At 38.4% G+C, this 21,824-nt stretch overlaps 1 protein-coding gene across 1 annotated transcript; it reads left to right on the forward strand.

Moving 5' to 3' along the window:
- The first annotated feature begins 1,846 nt into the window (after positions 1–1,846).
- LOC139941824 (gamma-aminobutyric acid type B receptor subunit 2-like) lies at positions 1,847–21,712 on the forward strand. Its single transcript, XM_071938445.1, has 16 exons — positions 1,847–2,093; positions 7,750–7,886; positions 9,005–9,175; positions 10,243–10,344; positions 10,657–10,722; positions 11,462–11,653; positions 13,154–13,384; positions 14,320–14,383; positions 15,744–15,833; positions 16,269–16,425; positions 17,347–17,479; positions 18,221–18,328; positions 18,817–18,942; positions 19,328–19,473; positions 20,866–21,058; positions 21,605–21,712. The coding sequence occupies exons 1-16, from the start codon at positions 1,847–1,849 to the stop codon at positions 21,704–21,706; spliced, it is 2,265 nt and encodes a 754-aa protein (XP_071794546.1). The 3' UTR covers positions 21,707–21,712.
- Positions 21,713–21,824: the final 112 nt, after the last annotated feature.

Genomic DNA, 21,824 nt, shown 5'->3' on the forward strand with positions numbered 1-21,824 from the left:
TGCGGAGAGTCTTCCATACATAGCATATTATAATAATTTGGGGGACTAATCATCCTTACTCGCAGCTAAGAGCTGAATTGCGAAGGACGCGGCTACATGTTCGAGAAGCAGGCATGCAAGGGCGCATTCAGCTGCCAGCCACATCAACCCATTATAACCACGGCGCACAGCCAAGATCGAAAGTGTTTGATTTGTTTCCTTAGGGAGGAAACCCGGATAGTCTGGGAAAATCCTCGTGGCACAGCAGAGAACCAACGCACAACTCAACTCACATTATGGCCCCGACCGGGAATCGAACCGGGGTCACCATTCAAACATGAGAATGACAGCATTTCTTCTATTCTAAACAATATTTCATGTTGACGTTTCTCAGCAGAACTCTCTGCCGAATCATCGTTTTTTTCCTTTTTCTTGAATGAGAAATGTGTGTTTTTCGACTTGATTTCTGTTCAATGAGCTTTGTTTTATATTATTCCCACTGATCTACGAACCCCGGTGATATATACATTTTTTTTTTTTTTTTTTTTTTTTTTTGCAATAATACGTTTTGGAAAAAAGGGAATGTATAATAGAGGAGAATATTGAAACCAATTTTTCAATAAGTAGTGTTTACGAATCGGTAAAAAATAATAAAAAAATTATTCCCTCAAACCGTAATAGGCAATGTCCCAGTTCTCTTTTATCAGATCAATAACACAAAAAGTGTGTTGAACATTTTATTTTAGGATACACTGAACGTTTTACTAAAGGTGCCGTTAGGAATCGAAGTAGAACAAACTAAAAACAAATCTAACGACGTTGAAGGCTGGTTCTACTGAACTTAATCGGTATGTTTTGCCGTTTATAAAATTTGACACACATTCTGGGTAACTGACCCATAAATTCGTCCGGCCCTTCGGGACCAGGATCCGGGTCAAGTCTCACTGAATTGATTTAGAGTGCAAGTATCAGATAGCTTAAAACGTTAATGCCTGTTTGTGGTATTTTTTGTTATCTAAAATACACTTCTTTTGGGGTTTTATGCGAATTGAATGAAAAAGCTGATACATCGTTGGGAGTTTTATCAATAATAATAATAATAATACTAACTTTTAGAGTCATTGATAAGAGGGTTTCTGAATGCGATTTTCTACTTGTAATATATTCATTGTATCCTTCGCAGAGCAATGTATTCTTTAAAGTTGCATACCAAACCAATGTTAAAGAAACTTGAAGTTTGAAATCATAAAACAAGGTTCAATGCCTTCCAGTCGCTCCTTTTTGAATGGATACATAATTTTACATGCGTCTGCAATGAGCGCAATTAAACAAATTCAAGAGCTGAACATAACACAAAGAGAGCGAAATTGCCACGGTCTTTTCATGTTTTATTTATGTGGGTAGCGTAAAAAAAAAATTAAAAAAAATCGGATGATATGGTTGCTATGACACTGTGATGACACTGCTTTATTAAGCCAGAATAAGAGAACCTTTTATTCACGGGATGTAACAAAATCTCGCTGTAGAATGTCACATTTGCTTCCAATAAAATGGAATGAACCAAAAGTCACCTTCACATGGAGTATTCTATTTTGATATTAGACCTCGCTGTATACGCGTCTTGATGTAATTAACGGTCACACAGACTGGCGCAGAGTGGTTTCTTCCCTACCTTTCATCCATGCGGACCCCGGGTACAATCCAGTGACGACGCTTTGCATTAAGTGGATTGGTTTTCAGTCCCTACTTGATCACTTGGGTTTTCTGTGGTTTTTCAACCACATATAAACAAACATTCTTACCACATTCTCTACTTGAGATTCTTTAGGCCTCCGGCTCAAACGAATACTGTTATTCTAGATAAAACATGTTACATTTCTTAGCGACCGTTTTAATATTGACAAGCTTCAGGGGGCCTGATCTTGTCAACGCAAAGAACAAGTCGGCCCTACACATCGGTGGACTGCTGCCGTTGTCGCCCAAGGATGGGTGGAGTCGCTCCAATGGGTACCCGGCGCTCCTTGGTGCTAAGCGTGCTATTGCTGATATCAACAACAGAAGTGATGTGTTACCGGACTATGAACTCGTCCTACATATGGAAGACAATGAGGTAAGTCTGTTTTATTGATGTCACAATCACAAAGAGAACACAAAAAAGCGTGTTGAAAACTTGAAGATTTTAAGATCATTTAAATAACCTTTGTAATAACAAGATTGCTCAAAAACTGTTGGGAAAAAAAAAACTACAACTTACAATAATGAATTAAAAACAGTTACATATGTGGTAGCCCTTATAATGAAAAGAGAACGCTCTTTGATTATAAATTACCAATTCTTGAAAACACAATTTATGTCTATGTGCTTGTTACATACAAAGAAATTGTATTATATTTGTAATGTTGTTTTATTGAAGCTAACCCATAAAGTTACCACGCAATTTCGAGGCAAATTTGTGTGGATCATTGTCTTCTACTTTTCAAACATCTTTCCAACCATATGCATTTTATAACAAACGGGTACAAACACTTTTCATAGACCAACTCGTCCCATCAAAGGCAACTTGTTCCTTTAGGTAAGGTGCTGAAGCCGCAGAGATACTACCAGCTCTGTCGTATTCTTTTTTTTTTGTCATGGGCAACAAATTGCGCACTGTGTACAACTCCTGCAGTATTATTTTTGTTTTAATGTAATCATAATAATACTACACACCTTTTAACGAGCGTAATATGGTGGCACTAAAGGGACATAACACAACTTTTAACGAGCGTAATATGGTGGCACTAAAGGGACATAACACAACTTTTAACGAGCGTAACATGGTGGCACTAAAGGGACATAACACAATTTTTAACGAGCGTAATATGGTGGCACTAAAGGGACATAACACAATTTTTTACGAGCGTAACATGGTGGCACAAAAGGGACATAACACAATTTGTAACGAGCGTAACATGGTGGCACTAAAGGGACATAACACAACTTTTAAAGATGTACTATAACGGATTATTGATATAGCCAATATTACTTTTTTTGTACAAGAAATGTAAAATAAGGACTGATATTTTAGTAGTATTCAATTAAACCTTTTCCTTCATGCAAAAAAAAACCCCACAAATTCGCGCGGCGTACTCCGACCCAGAAAACTCAGTTTCGGCAAAAGCCGGTGACCCACGAACCATTGATACACAGTGTGTGACGTCACACCACATACCAAAGCTCTGTACACAGTGTGACAGGTCGATCGTGTGCGTGCATTTTACATGTACATTGAATGTGGAATAACATCGGACACTATAGGCTGCATTTTTTTGACACAAAAAAACAGCGAAAATGTCCGATGGCAGCGAGTCTTGGGAAAACCACAGTATAGATGAGGAAAAGGCATTTCAGGGAGGCACTTCAGAGGAAAGTGAGGGCTCTAGTGATAAGGGGAGCTCACCGGACGAGAGAGAAGCCGAAGACGTGTTATGAGTACATGTAGTTAACCAGCCCGGGGACGATGATCGTCAGGCCGAAGACGATGAGCCAAACCCTGATGATCGACGGAAAAAGACAGACTGGTAAGGCCACAAAACGTTTCATGAATTATACTGAATGATGCTTCGTTTGATCAGTTTATTTCTGCTCCCAAAAATAGTTGAAGGCTATCCTTGACTAAATTAAAACATGAACGAACATGATGGACAAGGTTTATTGTTTACCTCCATTCACGTTATAATACATGTATGTGAACAACACATGCACTGACTTAGGCAGTAGAAATGTGAGGGGAGGGGTAATTTTTGTCTTGCGTTTTATACTTTAGTGGCAAAATTCATACATTTTCAATTTAAACTGATATTGTAGATAACCTATGTTGTTGTTTTTCTCCACCAAGTAACTGCGTGGTGGTTGACACATGTGCATCTACACAAATATCTCATGTACATGTATGTAACTGCTACCTTGAATTATGATTGCCTTCTGGCATGGGTATAGTTTTAAAGCAATTCAGGTACACACATACAATATTGACACTTCACCATGCAAACCACAAATCTGTTTAAAAAAAATTTGTATGAATTCTTTTGTTAATAATTTTGTATGAATTCTTTTGTTTTGTTTTACAGAAAATATTGCAATGTTGAATATCAGCAAGTGGTGAGCTTAGGACTATCTTGGCCGTTCAACCACTGCCACTGACATCATGTTTGATGGCAGCAACACGAAGGACGTTTCCAAACCCTCCTGTACAGTACAGTGGAAGGATTTTCGTATCCACCAACGGATTAGGCAGCTTTGCTTTGGTTTATTTGTCTTCAGTCGTAACAATTTTCCAAGTTATAATGATCCGGAGGGAGTGAGAAATAATTTTATAAGCCATAATAATTTACGCGTAAATGTACATGTATATTATTTCATTTTGTTTCTTTCAGAGGGGTGGGTGGTTCAAATTGATTAATTTAATTTGAACCACCCACCAATCTGAAAGACACAAAATGTAAATTACTATGGCTTATAAAATTAGGTGTGTGGTTCAAATTGATTAATTTAGCACTTATGTGCAATAAACTTGTCCCCTGTTGTAAACAATACACTATGATTAACATGGTAACAACATTCAACTTGGTTAGCAGAAATATAACAAAAAAAACAAAAAAACAGAAGCCTACATGTACACCTCCATAAAAACGACAACACTAAAAATGTATGTATTTGCAAACGACAATAGTTTATTTTTGAGTTTAAAATATCAAAATTGAAAAAAGGTTGCCTAGTGATAGCGAAATCATCTGAACATTCCGTCTTCAAAAAAAAGTTAACTACACAACCCTGTCAACGCCCCTCCCCCTAAAAAAAAAACCTAAGCCATGTTATGTACCTAGTTAGCTGTGGTTATCTTTGTAAATTGTAAATTAAGTTGTACATTAAAATAATATAATAAAATCATTGTGTACGTACAGACCATGTCATTCTGTTTTTAAACAAAGTTGATTGTACTACCCTGGTTACCCCCCCCCAAAAAAAAATATATAAAAAATAAAATAAAAACCCACATCAATGTGTACAAGCTAGGGCCCAATTTCATGGATCTGCTTACTGTAAACAAAGAATCGACACTTGCGGAAGCAGGAAATTTTGTGCTTACATCAAGCGCGTTTCACGGGTTACCAGCGAATTTTGGCTTTTGCGGGTCATGGGTGCATACTTGGTTTATACCAGGCATTCTACGCTTACAAAGTAAGCGCAGAAATTTAGCGTTTGGACGTAAGCAGAGAACGGTGATCATAAGCGCAGAATTTGGTGGTGAACAGATCCATGAAACTGGGCACAGGTCATTCTTTCTTCAAACAAAGTTGAACCCACTACCTTTGAACCCCCACTCCCCCCCCCAAAAAAAAAAAAAAAAAAAGCTGCTGCATCCTTTTCCGGCTGGTGAAGGTTGATGTCAATGACACGGGGGTTACACATCAGCTGCGGATGGAGTTGTTTTCATGTCTTGTCACCCTGCTGACAATGAACAAGTGCATTGTGCATGCACTCTTTGCGTATCTGTTTAATGAAAAATAAAAAACTAAACCAAATAATTTCAAGGCAGAAATACAATCTCGGAAGGTTTGACGTAACACCATGTACTGACAATCTCTCTTTGAGTTGGCGTAGTTTTGAAAAGAACCTTACAGGAGTTAACGCAAAACCAGAACAAAAGGAGTCCACATGCAACAAAACCAAGGGGGCAGGTTTTCTTTATGTCTGATAGAAAACATGACCCCCAACCACCCCCTCCCCCAGATCTACACCTAGTACAAAACTGTTCAGGTACAGATCGGGGTGGGGGGGGGGGGGTTCTTTCTTTACTCTCGTTGCTTCATGGGTATGACATCACCATTTTTTGACCACGTTCATGACGTCCGCTGGTTTACAAATCCGCTTGGATTTCAGTGTTAGTTTAATAGCCGGGAACCAGTACAGGGCGGGAAATTTCAAAATCGAAGAATCGAGGTCAAATTTTTTCGGTCAAATTGTAGCAAAATTATTTGGAGAAAAACATGACCACAACAATGAATTGATAGCTGAACACAACATAAACAAGTTCTGATAGTGATTTTAATGTAGGAGTACCGTTAAAACAGATCTTTAACGAGCGTAACATGGTGGCACTAAAGGGACATGACACAACTTTTAACGAGCGTAATATGCTGGCACTAAAGGAACATTGCAACGTGCGCATACCTGACGAGAGATGTCTTGACATTATTTACAAATTATGTGCCCAATATGCAAATATGTGCCCAATATGCAATGTCATGAAGATTATTATCATATACGTATGCGATGTCTTTAAATTAATTGCAAATTTGTGCGCATACGTATGCAATGTCATAAAATTAATCGCCATAAGTGCGCATACGTATGCAATTTTATGAAATGGATATCAAGTAAGTGCGCATACGTACGCAATGTCATAAAATTAATCGCACATAAGTGCGCATACGTATGCGTTGTCATGAAATTAATAGATAGATAAAATGGTTTTATTAAACTGTCCTCGCAGCACAAAGGCTGAATTACAACAATTTTACATAAATTTAAAAAATTGAAATTGAATAGGAGGCAAATTGGTAATAACAAATAGAAAAATATGTGGAATAGTTAAGCCACTCCCCTAAATTTACACATTGAAAATCGCAACAATTTGCACATTCGTATGCAATATTCTGAAAATAGTCAAAATTGTGTACGCATAATATGCTAATAGGCTTTGCTAATAGGCTTTGCTACGTTGTGTATTTCAGTTTTATACTTTGTCACATACCGCTTGGCTGATAACAGTAAACGGACAGGCCCCTTTTCGGCAATCTTCACCAATTTGCACTAATGAACTTGGGTACCAAGCAGGTGCACTAAAGTCACGGCGTGTGCAAACACATGCATTGTCATTAAACTAATTCGCCAATAAGTGCGCAGAGATATGCAATGTCGTGAAATTTTGAAATTGCTAATAATTTTACGACATTGCAAACATATGCGCACATTTGTGACAAAAATGCACGACATTGCAAAATGTCTCTGCAAACATCTAATTTTGTTCATGGCATTGCATAATGTTTGCGCACACTATTTGCAATTTATTTCTGCACGGCATTACGTACGTCAATGCAAATGTTTGCGAACAAATTCACGACATCGCAAACGTCTGCACACATGTTGAGAATATATTCGCAGATCGCATACGTTTGCGCACATTTGCTATAAATTTCCTGACATTGAATTATCTGAAAACATTGCGATAAATTTCATCCGTACGTGAACATAATTATCCCCAATAAACTCCACGACATTTCATACGTTTGCGCACAAATTTGCGAGATTCGATGTCCCTTCGGGGCCACCACACATATAATCAGACCATTCTGAAAATTCAACGAGGTCGTTCCACTGTCTACTGAAATGGTTGGCGTGTGCGTAAAGCGCTCACCACTCACCAAGGTGACCCCGGTTCGATTCCCGGGGCCATTTTATGTGAGTTGAGTTGTGCGTTGGTTCTCTGCTGTGCCACGAGGGTTTTCCAGAACACACGGTTTTCCTCCCTCGGGAAAAATCAAACACTTTCGATCTAGGCTGTGCTCCGTGGTCATAATGGGCTGATGTGGCTGGCAGCCAAAGGCGCCCTTGCATGCCTGCTTCTCGAACACGTTGTAGCCGCGTCCTTCGCAATTCAGCTCTTAGCTGCGAGTAAGGATGATTAGCCCCCAAAATTATTATTATTATTTTTATAAATACAGGCAGATTTACCCGTTGCGTTGGACCGACTGTACGTTGAGCTCCTCGGCAAGCCCCCAACCAAAGTAGCAATACTCGGACCTCTGTTATCTAAAGTTGCTGAGACAGTGGCGCAGGTAATTGGCCGATGGAGTATTGTCGAGGTAGGTGGGTGTTAAGGATTCATCTACTAAAAATTTTTAATATTTGTGTGTGAAACAAAATCTAGTAAATAAATAAACATGGAATCCCAGGTATGAAAATGAAAGATTATTTGAATCAATTGTATATGCACGAAATATCCCACGATAACTGCATCCAATGGTATGACGCGTATATTTTGTTGTTTTAAAATTAGCCAGGATACGACTTATTTTGAAGCACTAGCGTGCATCTGATCAACGTCTTTAATGGCGATTTTGATCAACTATTCTCACAAATTTGTTCCCTTTTCGGGAAATTATTTTTTGGGTGAACTGTAACTTAATTATTGAACTTTTATAGCATTTAAAACACAATGTTTGGTAAAAAGAAATACAACTGTTATGGAGTCCCAAAGATACCAGTTGATATACGAGAACATATTCATTGGATTAAATTGTATCTGGATGAAATACTTATTAATGTTCCCTATCTCCAATGGGCGTCATAACAATGCAACAACAATATTGTTTTCACACTGACTCAGGACAATGCCAGAGATATTTTGATGATTGTAGTTAATTGAAAAATGATGTAGATTCTTGAAACCTAGTAACAGAGCAGATGAAAAAGGAGCCAGCATGGTATGAAAAGCAGATAAGAAATACTTTTATACCTTTCCCTTTGGAACAGACAACCACAGGTACAATATCACAAAACATTGCACATCACACACACACACACACACACACGGAAGGCTGTGTTTATGGTGTAAACCGAGGACTTCTCTTTGTTCTCCCATTGTTTGGACAGAAGTTTATTTTTCAGAAGTCCCCATTGGTTTTGTACATGAAATCGAATTGTGGACGTCCTCGTTGTGACTTTTCCCGGATCCCCTTTTGTTAAAGTCCCCGGTTTGAAAGCGTAGACATGCCCACACACACAGCTCAACATTTAAGACCGACAGTTGAGACCAGACAAAGATGGATTAAAATAACCACAAAACATGGGAATTGCTAACTAGTATATTAACTTAATGACTTGACAAATATTTATCCAGAAGGTATTGTTATAACATTTCGTATTGAGGCACTTCATGTTGTTTAAATTTGTTTGACAATGATAAATTCTTGATAACCAGATTACCCCCGGTGGATCCAGCTCTGTTTTCTCCAATCGAGATAGATATCCACACATCTACCGTATCCTCACCTCGGCATCATTATTTGGCTCAGCTCAAGCCGCAATCATCAGACAGTTCGGCTGGACTAGGATTGCGACCCTCAACGAAGCAGTAGAACCACATAAGGGGGTAAATTCTTTGACTTTTTATATAATCGTCGTCATACCTGAAAACGAGTAAAAACGAAGCGCGGGAAAATACAGTGTTGGGGTAAAAAGAGGTAATCTGTTCGCACGAATGTGAGATAATTCGATGGCACGACGTAGTAATCCATTCGAAAATAATTTTAACGTAATAATCCGATCGCGCTTGTTTTTTTTTTAGTAATCAACTCAAACGACTTTGCAAAGTCTTGCCCATGCGATTGATCTCCTTGTGCCCTCTTTTAAGAGTTGGTTGCTGCCTACCACATCACTTAAAGCCATTGAACCCTTTCGGTAAACAGTATTGTCCAAGGCCCGCACTTCGTGTCTCACAACTTCTATATCAAATAACAAACCTGTGAAAATTTGGGCGTAATCGGTCATCGGAGTCGGGAGAAAAAAACGGAAAAACCCACCCTTGTATCCGCGCGTTTCGCCGTGTCATGACATGTGTTTAAAATAAAATCCGTAATTCTCGTTAACGAGAGTTGATATTATTTTACTGTTTTCTCAAAAAGTAAAGCATTTCATGGAATAATATTTCAAGAGAAGTATTTCACCACTACCTTCTGTAAACCCTGTAAGTTATTTGTAAATCTGTGATTTTTTTTTCTGTACCGGAAGGGTCCAATGGCTTTAACGTGCGAACGGATTACTGAACGGATCATATAAACGTGCGAACGGACTACTAACGCCTGCCAACTGATAACTAAACTGAAGGAACTGAAAACTTACTGAAAGCCATACACTGATTGCATGTTAAACCGTTCAAAAAGATTACTAAACCTTAAAGACGAATAAGCAGGTTTTCCTTTTCTCGGGCTTCCTAAACAGATTCTAAAGTAGCAGTCGTTTACAAACGTTCAATTATCAAACACAACTGAAATCTTGTTATTTCACTGTTTTGAGGGGTGTGTGAATCGTTTGGACATTGTTTAACAAATTCAAATCAAATTGGCTATTAGATACCCGTCCCTGACACGATATACTACTTTTGTGATTGCAGTCGGACCTACTTGTATTAAACTATATTGTTCTCTCTTCAATATTCAGAGGATTAAGCAACTTCACGATGAATCAGCGCACAGCAATTTTTCTATAGTAAGCTCAGAGACATTTATCACTGATCCGGAAGATGCCCTGAAACGGTTGAAGGTATAGTTTCGAACTTTGAGATTTTTGAAAACAAGGTTTACATAAAATTCTTTATCATTTTTAGTTGCTGAGGTTTATACTTTCACAGTAATCATTTGAAAAAGAACGTTACATTACTGTGCGTCTTATAGGTATCGTGATCGTTAATCATGTAACAAACGCACTTTGTGATACGGGGTGTCAAATATAGTGCGCCAGCTGTAGTTTGCATCAGGACAGATGGTTATAAAGCCGGCTAAGCAGTTATTTTATAAAAGATAGTCACTGTGAACTAATTTCTTAGCTAATAATCTTTTTGAAAATTTCCCGCAGGATATAGATGTGAGAATCATAGCAACCGCTTTCTACGAAGGGAAGGTTCGGAAAGTATTCTGCACTGTGAGTTTTTAGAACTCTTATACTTTACTTAATTATTGTTGCTGTTGTTATGTAAATATGTCCAATTTTTTAAAGAAATTCCGTCTTTTACAGATCCACACAGCTCCCAATTTTATTGACAAGAATACAAGAGAAAGAAAAAGTAGACGAAGTGTTACAGGCTTTCCACTTGGGTTCATTTTTTTTTAAACTACACCAGACTGTTTGTGTAAGGCACTTAATAATTAAGAAAATAACAGTGGAATCTTAAAATTACAGCACTCACATTCGTCACTCAATGACGCTCCAGTCGCTTTGACATACAGTACTTTCCTGAAAGGTATGTGATACTAAGTTGGAATGATATAAGATCCCCTTTTGCATGGCACCATGTAGTGGTTTACAAGGTGCTGTTGCGCAATATGCTGTCAACCAAACCAGGAACACCGGGGCGAACCCCTTCTAAGTGTACTGGGTTTTTTTTACGTGCGTTACACAAAACACGGTACCAACGGTTTTACGTCCCATCTGAAAGACGAAGCAATGGTTAAGTGTCTTGCTTGATGACACAAGTTTGATGACACAAGTGTCACGACTTGGACTCGAACCCACACTGTGCTTATCAGAAGCACAATAGTTTAAACTTGGTGCTCTTTAAAACGCTCGACCACGACACTTCTACTTGTTTCGTTGCGAGCCTCATTTTAACGTCTTGTTCTAAATACTTACTTCCATCCTATTTTTATTTTGCTCTTCACAGGCTTATAAATTGGGGATGTACGGTCCGGATTACGTTTGGATGATATTGGGTCTTTACATGAACGGTTGGCAATATGTCGAAGACGAGATGATCTCTTGCACAACTGAGGAACTCTTGACCGCGTCTGAGGGGTACTTAGCGATTACATTTAGTTTCTATGGACAAGAGAAAGATGTGGGGCGAGGTGGACAGGTTCGTTTTTATCACTGTTGATTCCATTCATTTACTCTAGCATATTTCCCTGCAGTTCATTCATTATGTCTCAATAGACAAAAAACGAAAGCAACATTGACAGTGACAGCGACAGAGACGGGTTCCGGTGTTATCGGCACCTTGCAACCTCGGAACCCACAAACTCGGCACCTAGCACCACCAACAACAAAACAACAGTAAAGCCCGGTTCATAGATCATACGAGTGCGAAGCAAATTTATACGTCACGGGGCTGTTTTCGCAGCGTTGATGGGCAGGAGTTGAACACAGGTCAATTGTTGCAACTTTTGTGAAGTCCAATTTTTGTGGCGCATTTGCATTCGCAGGTTGTATAATGAACGGTGCTCAGCAACTTAAACAAAACAAATAAACCATATTGTGGCTGATACTAGTCGACGTACTTCAATACATAGATACATATATATATACAGTTAGCAGGGACGTCATACGATATAATTTGCATTCACAATACATTCAAAATAGCAGAGTGTAGTTGCTCTGGATGCCACTATTGTTATGGTTACACATCTATATTCCGACACCCCTATGTTCCGACTCCTATGTTCCGACACCCCTATGTTCCGACAACATAGGGGTGTCGGAATATAGGTGTGTCGGAACATAGGGATGTCGGATCATAGAGCAGTCACCATTGTTACAATTATACGATATACAATACAATCACACACACAGTGTATTCTTAACAGTGTATTGACCTCCCAATCTCTTGGCTGCGCGCCAGCTGGTGAGTCTATTTTTTAGACCTGATGTGTATTTTCAAGACAAAGTGAGAAATTGTGAGAATCTACTAGAAGACTGTATTCTAGGAAAATGATGAAGTGTTAAGAAGTTTGTAGAAATAAGACATTTCTAGAACACCAAATTTGATATAAATACGGGCTGAGAGAGACATTTAGTTTCAAGGTAGCATAAGGTAGCATAGATGGATACAAACCGACTGTATGCGGCCCCAGAGAGCTACTCGGTGTGGAGCTGAATTTCGTTCCGGGAGAGACAGTTTTGTGAGCTGAATCTGCAGTTCCAGTTTGGGGTTCATCGGTTCCCGTATTTGCGACGGTCATCACTCCGCCGTTTCGTCTCGAGACCGGTCATCGTGTTTGAGGTGATTTTCGCCCCAGTTGCAGCTAATTAGAAAAGGACTGAACTGTGTTTACCAGTATTGTAGTGCCTCAAGCTCTCGCCCGTAAGATCTTCTTGTTTTTGTAAGATCATTTCTTGATTTTTACTCTTAACATTGTAAATTAGTATTGATCAACATTTTATTGTTATCAACTTTGACGGCTTAAGAGTAGTGTTTTATTAAATCACACTAGTTCATGTTGTTTATATCAGTGTGATCTTGTTTGATTCTTTATTGCGTCTGAGAAAAGTCAAATTTTCGGATAATTGACATTTAGGAAAGTTTGGGGATTTTCGGATCGTAACACTATGTCCTGTATTTCATTGGTATTACTTTCAGACACCAGCAGAGTTTCGGAAAGATATGTCCGACCTACTTGGCTACAACATCAGCGTGACCGATCCAACCTACGCAGCCAATTGTTACGATGCAATATGGGCGTTAGCCCTGGCCTTTGATAAAGCGGAACCATTGCTTTCAAGGAGTCTTGATTCATACGAGTATCATGACGAGGAATACGCCAATATAGTCGGCCAGTGTATTTTAAACCAGACGTTTGCTGGAATGTCAGTAAGTTTGTCCCCTTCCTTCTTTTGCACTATACTGAAATAGAGCCGTTTTAATGCATGACCGAAACAACCTATTTTGTTAACAAAATAACATTTCGAGGGAACGAAATGATATTTTGTGGTAACGAAATGGTATTTTGAGGTAACGAAGTATAGGTTTTCTCGGTCAATTTCGGCAAATGAACAGCCAATTAAATTTTCGAATTAAAGCTGTTTGCTTCTGCAGTTATTGAATTGCGTTTTAAATTCAGAATTCGGTCACTCAATTTCGGTTTGAGTGGAGTCGAAGTGTTGAACGCAAGTGTTGAACGCAAGTGTTGAACACCGCGGCCATTGCTGAGGTAACATGTGCTTAGTTTTGTGCAGAGAGACAAAGAAATCATGTTTCTTTTCCCTTTATATGGATGGAAATTTAATGTCTTTCTCGACAATCTATGCAATTTCTCTGACATGGCTGCATGATATGACGATTTACTACATTCTTGCTATTTTTTTTTAAATTAAGCACAAAGGAAAATACTGAAATTCTGACAAAATCTCATTTTAGTGACTATTTTATGCAGTTTCCGCGTCTTTTCCCCCTAATTCACCTAAGACAAGCACCGTTTTCAAGATGATTCGGTTTCTATTTATTTTCAAATGTTGTATTTAGTGATCTTCATTAGTATATCATGATGTCCTGTTAAAGAAAATGTGATAGTCGTTGAGGAAAACATTTCAAGTCCATAAAGAGTGAAAAGAAACATGATTTCCTCATGTCTTTGTGCACAAAACTAAGCACGTGTACACCGCAGCAATGGCGCACGGTGCTCAACACTGCGCGCCTGAATTGGTGTATAGATTATTGTTATGGTTTTTGTTCAGTCTTTGATGAGATACACTGAAACAACTCGTAAAATATAATTATTTTCATTAATCTTTACTTTGTCTTGAAAGGGGTATGTGAGTTTTCATGAAACTGGATACAGAATTGGTAATCTTCTGATAGAGCAGAACATTGGTAAGTATAAATGTGCAAATGTTCCTCAATGATTCCTCATAAAGTAAAATCCATCACTCTATATTTTTGGGGTTGAACAAAGAATTTACTAGAGGGGGATTCGAACCAACGACCTCCGGATTAACGTGCCGGCGCTCTACCAACTGAGCTATCTAGCCCTTTATTGGCGGTGTCCCTATTTTGTCATTATCTTTGTTATACTGTAATAAAAGTCTCAGGAAACCTCTAAACAAGGGTTTCTGCACAAGAAACACCGGGGTTAAACCATTTACTCTTCCATGACAAGTGTTTGCTGTTCTTACTTGCGGACGTATTTGCGCCCCTAATGCATCTAACGCGTATTCTACACGTGGGGAGCGGATAGGCATAAAAAACAGTTCGATTTTGGAGTTGGCGATAGTCTATACAGATCCGTAGTGACCCATACTTCTTATGGACTATGGACATGGGAGATGCACACTGACTACTGCTTCGACGGATGACCTTAGCTTTCTCCATGTTCTCTATAACTGTTCTTTTTGCAACGACCAGGACTCGAACCCGCATTCTGCTGACCAGAAAAAAAAAACAGAGGCCACGACACGCCATAACCTGATTTAAACCAACTGTTGGCAAACTTAAACGTTACATTAGCAAAACCAATTGTGTATATAAGTGCATACAATGATTGATTAAATTAATTAGTTTAAATCGACACTAAACTGTACAACCAACAAATTTAAAATATCTAACTTTAATGGAAGGCAGTAGATTTTGTTCTTCTTCAACTTAATGCATGTTCACCGACAGATTTATCAGGACGTTTTGAAATTTCACTTGAGAAAGTTTGCCCCGAATTACACCGAGCCTATACTTGTTGAGGAACCTAACGGTAGTGTTAACAAAAGCGTTGAATTCAGCAACGTTTAGCGACTTGACAGCATCATTCGCGAACGGACAGGACGGAAAATGTGATTAGCCAGTCAACCTCAGTACTCCGAGAAACGATACATACAGGATTCTCTACTCAGATTAAAACAACTGTATTGAAAACCATATGGGGGGGGGGGGTGGTTTAAAAGGTAATAATTTCCCTAAGAACATTAACTAGTAGTGCTTCTAAGTTGTTATGACCATTTTCATTTTTCTGCCAACCGATGACACTACCTATGCCCTATGCCGTACCCTAAAACTAATTTTAAAACAGTCAAATACATCAGCTATTAATTTTAAAATGCTTGCTCATGATATCATACAGTATTCTTTATTCAAAAAATAAAACGTTTGAAATAATGAGAATTTTCGAACTTGCAAGCAAGCCGAAGTAATATTAAAACACGTTACTGATCACGTGAATTCGATTTATTTTTGAACTTCAAAGCGGGCACAGAAACTCACATTGGCACATTTGACACTGCTGCAATTGAGATCACGTGGTCTATCCCTGCCGAAGATATTTGGTACTACAGTGGTAAGTGCTTTTGGTTATCGTTGTACAATAAATTGATGAATGCTATAATTGTAAAATAATATGAATGGTGGTCTATCGTTTTGGGATAATACATTGAGATAATTTCTGGATCAATACACATGTTTAGTAGCGTTACTTTTAAATACATACAAAGTCCGCCACTGTTACAAACACAGGATTGGACAACGTTTGAGAGTATTTAGATTCATGAAAGTCTGATGCAAACTACACACAGCCTTCGTCTTGTACTTGGTTATTCCTGCTGTGTTTCAACTGAAACAAGCCTATTTAGGCTCAGCAGTCATTTTGCAAAGTTATCATTTCATAACCAAGCCACAAGATTATACTATAAATGGATGTTGTAGTTACAGAAAAGGAATAATAGTCTTGTTTGTTTGCATACTCTTATGTTATTTGTTGTCGTCATCTCTATAGATGGAAAACCCCCACATGATTCCGACATTACAGTTGTTATCTTTGACCTTCAAGCCACGCCCCTTCCCACCCTGATGGTAATGTCTGTGTTAGCTGTCCTTGGAATGGTCCTTGCTGTTTTGTTCCTCGGGTTCAACATCTGGAAACGTCAACACAAGTTAGCATCTTTGGTTTGTCTTTTTTGGAATTACATATTTTACTAAATGCAGCAAAGTATAAAAATAATATTAAGCTTTGTGGTGACACAAAAATTGCCCTTTCAGTTTGTTATTGTGTTTAGTTGTTATTACGTTTTTTTTTATAATAGCCTATGCATAATGAATAATAAAGTGATACGAGGTCCCCCTTACATTCTGTCTTGTTGAAGGTAAAACCTTGATGATTATTTCCATATTTGCAAACTTCGGACCCAACCTCTGGTGTTGCCAGCAGCGGAGTGCGGGTTCGAATCCATGTCAGGCCGCTTGTGCCCTTAAGCGAGGCACTTTAGCTCCTCCGTACAAAGTTGAAGAGGTACAACATTCTGCTCACCAGTCAAATTTTTTATATTATTTTCCTTTTTGTGCAAGTCGCCAGACACACAAGGCCTGAAGGCCACTTCAAGGTGTAGGCTACAATCAACTATTTTTTTCAAGGGCCGTATAGCCATCTACTCCTGGGGCAGGAACGGGGTTACCCCCTTTACAATTCATACGGATTTATGCTATGGTATCATCCATTAAAAAACCTTTCTGATACAACAAAAAGCACCAACTCCACAATTTAAGATGAATAGTGGATGATGCCTATCCTGACGTACTGTGAAGACAGTAATCCTGAATTCGTCAAAGGAGTCAGTATGTGGCATTGGCCCCTGGCGACAGTTGATTTGGGCTGATATCCAAAACTAGTTAATACGTGTGTTCCCTCATCTTGAAATGGTAGTCCGGCTATATCGTACTAAGCAGCCTCTCTTTCTCTCAAAAGAAAAAAAATGAAAAGAAGGTATTCGGATGCGAATTAACATATATATTAGATAAACATTAACTTATGTTCATTTGTTTTCTCTACTTACTGTTTTTTTTTATTTTTATCACAGACAAGTCAAGATGTCAAGTCCACAAGTGAATAATCTAATTGCTTGTGGCTTTATATTCGCATACCTCAGTGTTGTGCTCCTAGGCATTGACAACTCTATGGTGGGTAAGGACACACTGGTATCAATTTGTGTGGTGAGTTAACCAACCAACATTATTACACTCCGGTAAATACCGGTATAAGAAAAAAACGTACATGAAGTACAAGGCTTAAAATTTCATAAAGTTTCAAAGTTTCATGGGCTTGACAGTACTTTTTTGTAACGATATGCATTACAACATTGTTTGTACTCTGTTAACATGAAGTATGGAAATAAATATAAGTTTGAATGAAATGAATGACTGAACCTACGTACACGAACTAGTCAAAATAGTGTTCGCGATCACGAACTGACACGAAGGTTCCAGTTAGCATTGTATTGCACGACACACACCGTAAGTGTTGAAAACAAAAACGACAATAGCACTTACCTTTGTTACTTTATTGCTTATTAAAAAAATAAGTCAGAGCACAAAACATATTTTGTAGTTCTGTTTGTTCCAAGCACGTAGTTTCTACAGCAAGACAACAAGTAACAACACTTTGAAGTTACGAAGGATGTAGGAGACTGAACACATATACTTTATATTATACACTGTTTTCTATGACTGCTAGTTTGTACAAGTATGCGCTCGAAGTGTTGCTGACAAAATATTTACGTGAATTTTCGCGATAAGGGGCAAAAATCGTAAACATTGAAGTAAACATAAATTTTTCGACGTTCCTTTTGAGGCTACATATTTACACTATCTACCTGGAAAAACCTCACACGTAGGTTTGTGTTTCCCTGTAAGTTGATTGATTCGTGTTTCCAATTAACAAATTTTCTGTGCCAGCTTCGTACTTGGATCATCTCACTGGGTTTTACATTATCCTTTGGCGGGATGTTCACCAAGATGTGGCGTGTGTATAGCATCGTCATCGCTAATAAGACTAAGAGAAAGGTATACATATTGAAATAAATGGACGCTGTAATTGCTCAAAATAATTGTTAGTATAAAAACTTACTCGGTAACGAGCAATGGAGAGCTGTTGAAAGTATAACGCATTGTGAGAAACGGTTCCTTTTGAAGTAACGTAAGGTTTGAGAAAGAGGTAGTTTCCCACTCAATAATACAATACTTCAGCCGAAGCCTTTTTATTATGCACCAGAAAGCACACACAATATTGCAACAAGGGTGTTTTTGTTTTCTTCTTTCATTATTCTATTGGAAAATCGATGACCAATTGAGCCCCAATTGTCACAGGTTTGTTATTTTGTGCATATATTATGTTTGGATACAACAAGTGAAAAGACTTGCAAGCAAGAATAATGACAATTGGTGCATTTAATTCCATTACACTTTCAGTAGTAAACTGCATTGGGGTGAATTTATGGTAAACTCATAAAACAAATAACCGCAATGGTAGCCCATGTTTTATTTTGTCTTAGGTAATAAAAGATCGACATCTGTTTGCTGTAATTGCTGTGCTACTTTTGGTTGACTTAGCAATCCTCATCCCGTGGCAGGTAGCCAATCCGATGCGTACTGAAGACAGACGAGAACCAGTTGTGCAGGTAAATAAACCAGATAGTGACTTGTTGGTGACTGCAATATATAGTTTATTTCAGTCGGTCATTCTTAAAGACTATATTAAACATTAGCAGTAACATCAACGGCAGTTCTTACAGCAACGGCATCAGCAGCTACATCAACGACAACACGTTTATCCGCATACGATCAGATTCCCCCGAAATATCATTTCGTTAAATCGAATTGTTAAACAGACGGATACAAATAAAAGATTTCGTGGGAGAGAAACATGTTCGAGAGAACGAAATTATTTCGAGGGAACTAAATAGTAATAACTGTTCACCTGTCCCTGAAGGGGTTCAGTAGTTTTAGGTTTAACGATATAAAACAGTGCTTATACATATTTTTGCCTTTGGTGTTTTTCTCCAGACGGAAGAACATCTTTCCAAAAAAGAAAAGCACGTCGTGCTTTACGTCAACTGTACGTCCGAAAACAGCACTGTGTGGACCACGGCTATACTCATCTACAAGACATTTATTGTGGTATTTGGTGCATTTCTTGCTTGGTCTACAAGGTAATTTTAGTAGTTTGTAGGTTCATATCACGCTTTAACATACACTATTTTATGCAAGGTATGTTGAACTAAATTTACGTTTGAACTATGACTGAGATCTACTCATTTTATATAGCACCATGTAAATGTAATAATCTACAAGGCACTTTTGCGCAAAACACTGCCAGTCCCGCTAAGAACACCGGGCGAACAACTTATCTTGTCGAGGTAAACTGGATTCTTTTACATGCGTTACACAACACACGGGCCCAACGGCTTTACGTCCCATCTGAAGGACGAAGCAACGGTCACGACATGCCGTCCAAATCACTTATGTTTATTTTGTTATTATCTAATTACATCTCGGGCAGAAATATCAATGTTCTTGAACCTCAAAAATTGCCTTTTTGGCAATATTTGCAGATCCCGGAGAAGATTTCAGAGAAAAAGTATTGTTGTTTTTTCTCTCGGGGTAGTTATCGAAAGATAAAATGGAGGTGTTAGACATCAGGGAATGACGTTAAAAATTCGGGTTCCTTTTTGTAACACAAAACGCAATGTCCACTGATTTACATTAAACCAACACCGTTTGAAGATAATGATAGTAGAAAGCGTACTTTAAAATATTCCTTGCTGAGGTGCTGTCGTTATTGAGAAAATGAGTAAAACAATGTCATGAAAATACGTTTTTACATGCTAAAATAAATTTCGTTTCATGATCAGTGAGATGCAAATTGTTTTCGTGACATTGTTTTACTCATTTCTCAAAAACTAGAGCACCTCAGCAAGTAACGTTTTCAGGAAGGCTTGTTTTCTATCTTCATTATTTTCAAACTTTGTAAGTTTAAAGGCAGTGGACACTATGGGTAATTACTCAAAATAATTATTAGCATAAAACCTCACTTGGTAACAAGTAATGGGGATAGGTTGATATTATGAAATATTGTGAGAAACGGCTCCCTCTGAAGTGACGTAGTTTTCGAGAAAGAAGTATTTTTCAACCAATTTGATTTCGAGACCTCAATTTAAGAAGTTGAGGTCTCGAAATCAAGCATCTGAAAGCACACAACTTCGTGTGACAGGGCAGTTTTTTCTTTCATAGTTATCTCGCAACTCCGACGACCAATTGAGCTCAAATTTTCACAGGTTTGTTATTTTATGCAAATGTTGAGATACACCAAGTCAGAAGACTGGTCTTTGACAATTACCAATAGTGTCCAGTGTCTTTAATTTAAATCGGTGGACATTATGTTTTTGTCCTTCAAAAAGTACATAGACCCTTTAAGCTGATGTCATCGCCCTCTACCCATATAGAATCAACGACAAACCTTAGGTGGGGCAACAAACTCTTAAATGGATATATAAAAAAATAAAAACAAACAACGGTTTCATACTTGTATTAACCGTTTTCAGAAACATCAATGTACCTGGTCTGAATGACAGTTATTACGTAGGTCTGTCAATCTACAACACCGTCATCTGCTGTGTCGTTGCTGTGCCGTTATCGTTCCTTACAGCGTCATCCATCGGCGTGACCTTTGCCCTCGTGTCCGTTTTTCTGCTTTTCTGCATAACAGCTTCACTCTGTATGCTGTTCTTTCCAAAGGTAAGTACAGATACCATTAACCAAATATTAGACTTGATCGTACTGTTATTTTGAGATGCATAAAATTGTGTTCAAAGGTATCCAAAACAAATACACATAAGTCATGACGAAGTGTTCGCATAAAGCCCGGTTCATACTTCGTGCGAATGCGAATGCGATCTGAATTTTGACGCCATAGGGTTGTTTCCGCAGCTAATGTTTTGTAGGAACTGAACAGAAGGTATGAGCTGGGCTTAAGTACAATGCACATTTGACTCGTAAAAAATATCACAAGATCGATCGCATACGGATGCGCATTTGAATTGTGTGATGTACCTTCAGGGCCACCATAATTTTCTATACTGGAACTATGTACACTAAACTAGTTATATGAAGAGTCATTAGTTAAAGAAGGCCTGGGCGACTCAATTTTAATTCTCGAGATGCTTTGTCTCACTGGTTCACAATTGGTTCACCGGACGGGTAGTCGCGACTCGACTAGTCGCACGAGTCGCTCAGGCCTAACGGAAACTTGCATCAGGTAACGCCCACAACCTCTATCCCTAGGTCATTGCCGTGTATCGTCCGAATGAAGTCGCGGGAACACCTGGAACGGGAATAATGATTGGTACAGCAGCAGCTGTGGTAGTTCAATGTGACACCATCTGAGTATGAGGCTGCAGATGCTGTGAAATAGCAGCGTTGCTTTAAGGCAGTGGACACTGTTGGTAATTACTCAAAATATAAAACCTTACTTAGTAACGAGTAATGGGGAGAGGTTGATAGT

The sequence above is a fragment of the Asterias amurensis genome, chromosome 9 (assembly GCF_032118995.1).
Source record: "Asterias amurensis chromosome 9, ASM3211899v1".
Classification (NCBI taxonomy): domain Eukaryota; kingdom Metazoa; phylum Echinodermata; class Asteroidea; order Forcipulatida; family Asteriidae; genus Asterias; species Asterias amurensis.

What these genes read in the sequence shown, in the direction of transcription:
- LOC139941824 (XM_071938445.1), top strand. Translation starts at nt 1,847, where the DNA reads ATGTTACATTTCTTAGCGACCGTTTTAATATTGACAAGCTTCAGGGGG. An exon ending in CACTGGTATCAATTTGTGTG is followed by an intron (nt 17,480 to 18,220) that starts GTGAGTTAACCA and finishes TTTCTGTGCCAG; the next exon opens with CTTCGTACTTGGATCATCTC. An exon ending in CTAATAAGACTAAGAGAAAG is followed by an intron (nt 18,329 to 18,816) that starts GTATACATATTG and finishes ATTTTGTCTTAG; the next exon opens with GTAATAAAAGATCGACATCT.